This window comes from Corvus brachyrhynchos, unplaced genomic scaffold (assembly GCF_000691975.1).
Source record: "Corvus brachyrhynchos isolate BGI_N302 unplaced genomic scaffold, ASM69197v1 scaffold162, whole genome shotgun sequence".
Classification (NCBI taxonomy): domain Eukaryota; kingdom Metazoa; phylum Chordata; class Aves; order Passeriformes; family Corvidae; genus Corvus; species Corvus brachyrhynchos.
In genome coordinates this window covers 4,603,148-4,609,996 of record NW_008236696.1, presented here as the reverse complement: position 1 = coordinate 4,609,996, position 6,849 = coordinate 4,603,148, and the positions used below count along the sequence as shown (strand labels likewise).

Below are 6,849 nucleotides of genomic sequence, written 5' to 3'. Positions count from 1 at the left end.
TTTCCTCAAAAGTTTGTAATAGAAGCAGTAATTGTATCTCACTGTGCACCTGGCCCAGGGCCTAACAGTGTCGTGGTATTCTTACTCAGCAAGGCCTGTGGGCACGTTCTCTTGCCTTTTAAGTAATTGATGGTGTTCATAGGCCTTCAGCTGAAATTGAAAATAGGCTTTAGTACTTTACTGACTTTACAAAGGTTAGAAGTAAGGTCAAAAGTCTCACTTTAATGATTAATTATGTCCATGCTTTTAAGAGAACAAAAATACTCAGGGAACTATATTTTATTTTGCATTTTTATACTATACAAGCATGCACTCCAGCTGGGTCTTATTTTGGGTAACTGAAGAACAGTTGTTAGTAGGAAGGCAGAAATACTTCTTACTGTATTGGTTTGTTCCCTTTTTGGGCTGGTTAATGCATTTCAGTGTCTGCTTCAAAACAGTGTAAACATTCATTAAGGTGCCCAGTTAAGATGACAATTCACAAAAAACAGACTCCAAACTCCGGCACATTAGCAGATAAAATATTGTCTCATTCTTCCTAAGCAAAAATGGGCTAAGCTGGGTCATGATCCTGGAAAACTGATTCATTTCACAGAGAATTTATACAACATTTGCATCTCTCTTTGTGGGTCTACTTGCAAGATTGGTATATAAGATCCCACATCTAATGTGGGCCTCAATGTTTTGCCAAGTTCTGAGTTCCCTGGGTTTGAGTCTGTTGTTGCTGATGGACAGGTTACATCTAACACTCATAGAAAGAGTTTTCTGAGGTAATTTAAGTCAAATCACTTTTGTCACTTTCTTGCTGTAGTTTTTTGGTGCTTTGCTGTCCTTATAAAATTAAAATTACTCTCTTTGAGAACCACCAAATATTTCATGCTTCTAAATATGCAAACATAGAATCTGAATTTCCTCTAAGATTAATTTTCTACATTTATAGTTGTGTTGACTATAATATGGTTAGGGTTGAGATGGGTGAACAGGCTTATGTGTCAAAAGTATCAAAAATATGAAACTGTCCTTGCAGGAAGGGGGAGTGTGAAGAGATGAATCATCTATATGAGCTTTCAAACAGCAAAAGGTTTGAAAATATGAAGGGGAATAAAAAGAGGCACAGGAAAGGTTGTATTATTTATTAATGACAGGGGTTTGCATAAAACAATAATATATAGTTTGGTAAAATATGGAAACAAAAGTGAGCCAAGGATTTAGGGGAGTAGGGCGATGTAATCTCCAGAGATTTTGGTTAAATTTGTTGGAAAAACTTTTACTAAGCACAGAGACTTGAAAAAAAACCAACCCACAGATGTAATTTAGGTATATGAAAGAATTTATTGCTCATATACACAGGAGAGAGTGGGGGCAAGCATGCTATTAAGTGAAACACTGATAAGTTCATGGTGCAGTCAGCCAACAAATATCTGCTGGATAAGAGGTTGTCATCAGGGAAGTGTTGGCTTCCATGGCACCTTGAAACAATCTGACTTTCAGTCTGGTTGAGCTGTGCTCTTCATGCCCTTTGCTGCTTCTCTCAGTGTTCTCATATCTAGTCCTGCCAGTGCTCTTCTTCTGAAAAAGCTTTAAACTCTGGCTACTTGGCAGTGACACAGTGACCTCCTTGCATTGTTCAGTTTCTGCTCTCCTTTCTTGGCTGCCAGGAGCCTATGAACTTTCTTGCCCACAGAGCACATTTTTGGCTTTCTGTAAATGGCCTTTGGTTGTGGATGGCCATGTCTGTGTTGCAGTCAGAAGTGTGACATTTCAGTCAACTCTAATCCAGTAGTTTTGCACTGAGAACACCAGGATACAGCTGCTGAGCACTAAGCTAGAGCATGCGTGGGTCTGTACTGCTTGTGTTGAAAGCAGACATGAATTTATGGGGAGAAAGGGAAGAAGGCTTGAACTGTGCTAGCATTGTTTAGTGGGGGACATGTTTCAGATCACATAGGTGGACTGTAATTTCTCTCTACACCTTTTGAATGATGACCTACCTCCAGTTTGTCTTTCACTGAGCCCACAGCATAATTTCATCTGTCATGGTTGCAAACAATGATACCCATCATTGCTGGAGAAAGGAATGCAATGTGCAACAGCTACGTAGTGTTTGATTGGGTGTAAGAGCATCCCTAGTGCTTGTTGACTGACTCAAACCAGTGGGGGGGGTTAGATCAAAAAGTACAAAGAATAAAGAACTATGCAGAACAACACAGTCACCCCAAAATTTGAGCATGATCATGAAAAAACATCCCATGCAGTTGCTTGCTACTAGATATAAAGTTTTAATCACGTGTCACAGGTCTGAACATTTTACTCGTATCTGAGCAGGCAGCACTGGTTTTTTTAGCCTTCCTCACTTCCCAGTTCTTCATTAAAACCACAGATTTCTGATGAGTTTCGTGTTGGTGCACCCAAGTGATAAAGAAACAGCAATGTTCCAATGAGTTTATGCATTTTAACTGTATTTGCAGTTGCTTGTTCTTGTATTTGTGTACTAGCGTGGACAGATGGGAGAAAGTGACCAGAATGCATCTCGTACAGATAGGCAAGATGGAGATGCACTTATTCAGAAGTCAGGGGAAGACAGATTACTGCTGAGTGAACAATGGCTGTATAAATATAAGAGCTTTGGCCTATATATTTTAGGAGTGTTCTCAACTTAAATAAAGCCTTAATTAAAATTTTAAACGCAGCAGAATTTCCCAGCAAGCATGGGCAGAGGATCTGAAGTTCCAGGCCTGGCTTTGAAGATGATGTCCTCTGTGGTTTCATTATGTCTGCTGAGCTCTGGGAGTTCCCCCTTGGCCCACAGAGGTGACAATACGTGGGGACCTGTGAAAAGGTCATTTGTGACACATGGTTTAATTTGTAACTTTGAGCACATCCACCCAAAAAAAGGCAATGTGACCAGCTTTACAGGCATGTAATACTTGCAGCACACTGTGCCTGAAGCACAAAGTGCTGTTAAAGGGCTAAGGGTAAATAACGAATCTGTGACTTCATGCTCTTGATTTTCCAGGCTATTGAAAACTTTGCAATGACAGTAAAAACAACAGCACAGATGCTACAGACCTTTGGAACAGACTTAGCAGAGACTGAACTTCCCAATGATGTGCAGTGCACAGAGGAGCTTCTGTCCTCACACACCGACCACCACAGCAAGCTGAAGGTGATTGTTGCCCCATGATGGCTCCAGCAGTGTAGTAAATGAGTTCTGATTTAACAAAATTTTCTGCCATCACTTGGTAGTCCATTGTCTGGAACCCACTGAGGAGGAGAGAAACCTGGTTTCAGGAGGTCGATTCGATTCAGCTGTGGAAAAGGATATTTTACAGCTTCAGGAATGGTAGAATGTGGAAATGTCACTTCCACTGTGTGAGAGGGAGTGATGGGATCACATCTGGAATAGCATGGGCTCCTGATGAAGAGTTCATCAGAAAGGATAAACTTACTTTGTAGCAGAAACAGAGAACATTTATGAGGATGGTCAGGAAAGACAGAATGATCTAACCAGATGGTGACTGTCGTTTTGTTTAAAAAAAAGTTGGGGCTAGTTTAGCTTTGCAGAGTAAGGCTCAGAAGTAAATATTACAGCTGTCAACAAATGCCTTAGTTTAAACACAAGATTAAAAATACTACTTAAGATATATTAGCACAAGAACATTTTTTATGGGAGAAGTGTGCAGTGATGTGGGGATTCATCAGCTGACAAGTTAATGTTTGAGCCTCATTGTCTTTCTTATTGCTCATCTTTCATGCTGGGAAGACACTTCTGTGGAAGACTTCTTATAGCTGATGTACTATGGCTCAGCATGTCACAACGTTGTTTGAGGAAATCCCATTAAGAAGTGCAATGTCTCAGCCCATTCTCTCAGCTCACAATCTACAGCATACATTCAATTTATGGTAGAATAATTTATTCTGTGAGTAGCCTGGTCAGATATGCAGTCTGCCCAGAAATTACTCTATTCCTTTTCTCAGAAATAGATCTACTAATCAAAGTGAACAGATTTAGGTCTCTGCATTTGCTAGAAAAACATTTCATCTTTGGTAAGCATTTGTATTTTTTTTCAAGTATTTTGTACCCATGAAAGAATCTTCCTTTATCATTACTATGTTGTCATCTAAGAGATGTGAGTGTTGTTAGAAGTACATATAATTTGGTTTTTGGCTTTTTTTTTCCCCTCAGGATGAGCTGAAACTAGCAGTGAAGCAGGGGGCCACCTTACTGACATGCATCCGGGAGCCAGTCACCCGAAGTGCCAACAGCAAACTCAGTCCAGATGAACTGGAAAATGTGGCCACAGTGGAAAGGTCAGTGGAGCTAGATTATCTTGTGCATCTTGCTAATTTACTCCTAAGAGATGCAAGTGTAATTTAAATAATTTAAATATGCAGGTTATAAATTACCACTGGTTCACCTACTCAGGATTTATTGGACAGGTAAGTCAGAGAAGGGAATAGAGGAAGTTCCTTGATTAAACTGTCAAGGCAAGTTCAAACAAGTCCTGAATTTCTTGGTAATTTTTGGTCAGACCACTACCTGGGTGAAGATTTAACATGGGACTTACTTTCCCCATAACTTGTATGTCCTTCAAACTTCTGTGCCTGGTTAGAAAGTGGCACCTGAATCTCTGTGAGATGAGAGGGTGGAATGCTTGTGAGTGTCCGTGGAAACTCTGGGGGAGGAACGGATGAAGACGAGACCTGAAACATACTGAGTGTCACAGCTGCAGAGACACAGAGGGAACCCCCTTTTCCTTCCTACAATGCTAGTTATTACCATGAAGCTTTCAGTCACCATGTAGAAGTTTCTGCTTTGCCATGTGATGCAGTGGAAAGAGAAATGCCATGCTAGGGTTTCAGTGTGTCTGCATTCACTGGAAACAAAGGTGCTAAAAGTAAAGCTGAGCTGATATTTTTCACTGAATACTTTAAAATCCTTTAAACATCCCAAAGGAATTTGCTAATTCATCTTGAATTCAATGACTAGCTTTGATTAAAAACACGTTTTTCAGGGACAGTTTGAAAACAGAAATACATTTTTGAAAGGAATAGGAGGGAGCTATTGGCATTTTCCTCAATAACTTGATGACTTCAGCACTCACTGATTCCCTACCTGCCCAAAGAGTGCCCATTCACTGAAATACAAGGTATTCAGAGAACACTTCCTTTTTGTTTTTTCTACTTGTTTAAAACTGTTCTACTTTGTAATTAATGAATCATTGAGAAACTGTGAGGATGACTCACTAGCCTGGTGTCAGATATTTTACTGAAGATATGACACCTTGATATTAATGTCTTTGCAAATAAATGTTTCATCATTTACACAAAGTAAAACAATGTCCATGGGAGTCATTATGAGCTTCCAATCTATTGTTTTTAATGGACTGAGAAAAATTATTCAGTCCTTGCCTATTTCTGATGGGTGAAGAAAATTAACAAGTTGTAGAGTTCTGCTTTAATCATTCCATAAAATAATAATTGCATCATATTCAGTCTGCATCAGCTGGGGATGAATTACCTTTGAAGCATTGGGTGGAAGCTAGGGAGGCACAGCTGCCCTTGGCTGCCAGCACACGGAGCAGCTCTGAGTCCTTCTTGCACATCAGGAGGCAGGACAGTAACTGCCACAGTAGATCTGTGTAGTTGTCACTCATCTGTCACATTCCTGCCTGTCCTACAGCGAATTTCATTCTCTTTTGCTTAAGGGAGAGTTGACGCAGAACTCTCTTACATAAGTGTAGGGCTCCCCACCATCTCCCTGCTCTGCTTTCTGCCATCAATTACTGTAACTTAAAAGAAATGAACTATAGGAAATAAGTACATTCTGTTCATTATAATTTCTTGACAGGTTGTTGGCTCAGTTGGATGAAACAGAAAAGGCTTTTGATCAATTTTGGACCAAGCATCACCTAAAACTAGAACAGTGCCTGCAGCTTCGACACTTTGAACATGATTTTAGAGAGGTATTTCTTTGTTCATGCTGTCTAGCCTTCTCTGGTAAATAAGGTCAAATTCTACCCATACTTGGAGTATCCTGGTGATCCAAAAAGGAGGTTGGGAGAGAAGCCCTTCATTATGAAATAGTAAATGAATATTCAAAAATCAAAGCCTTGGCAGCTTTCAGATGTCTTACAGCACTTGAATAAGACACAGTGAGGAAAGTGCCAGACTGTGAGGCCAAAATGTGGAACACCAACTTCTTGATAAATAATTTTGCAATTAGGTGTGAAGTTATCAAATATAATTTCTTCTGTGATGGTAAGTTGCCAATCCCACCAGAGTCAAGGGAATACAGTTCAGAAGGCCCAAATGTCAGCCCAGAGACTGGAGTAATACAGATTCTGGAGTAATATAAACTCTGCAGTTACAGGTTGTCCAAACTTTGTGGGCCTAATTAGTGAGAAGCAGGGAAACTCTTTGAAGAATAGTTGGTTGTTGATTTATTTCTGGGCATTTCCATTTTGGAACAAGCTAAAAGGCTAAACTTGAGATACAGACTCTTCTCAAAGATGCAGGTGAATGTTTGTTGTAATTTTTATCAGTATCTTGTGATGGGGTTTTGGGTGGGTTTATTTTGTTTTGGTTTTATGTTTTTGTTGTTGCTGTTTTTTAGGTAAAACTGACATTGGATAACCTCATGGAAACACAAGCAGGTTTTGCTGATATTGGAGACAGTGTGACTCGAGTTGAGAACCTCCTAAAGGAACAAAAACATCTGGAAGAGAAAGGACAGGTTTGCATTCAATTTAGTGTTCTAGCTGTTACAGACATGGTATTCTAGACACTTCTTTGTTTTTTTTTTTGTTGTTTTTTTTTTTTTTTTTTCCCTTTTTGCTCTTTTTTTCT

At 39.6% G+C, this 6,849-nt stretch overlaps 1 protein-coding gene across 10 annotated transcripts in view; it reads left to right on the top strand.

The window, feature by feature from the left end:
• Nucleotides 1-6,849, top strand: part of MCF2L2 (MCF.2 cell line derived transforming sequence-like 2) — a 160,634-nt gene that overhangs the window by 60,781 nt on the left and 93,004 nt on the right. For all 10 annotated transcript variants that reach the window (XM_017726946.1, XM_017726945.1, XM_017726952.1 and 7 more), the window contains 4 exons: nt 3,017-3,166; nt 4,187-4,311; nt 5,852-5,966; nt 6,617-6,736. In XM_017726946.1, the coding sequence (XP_017582435.1) occupies nt 3,017-3,166; nt 4,187-4,311; nt 5,852-5,966; nt 6,617-6,736 (510 nt within the window). The remainder of the gene's footprint in view (nt 1-3,016; nt 3,167-4,186; nt 4,312-5,851; nt 5,967-6,616; nt 6,737-6,849) is intronic.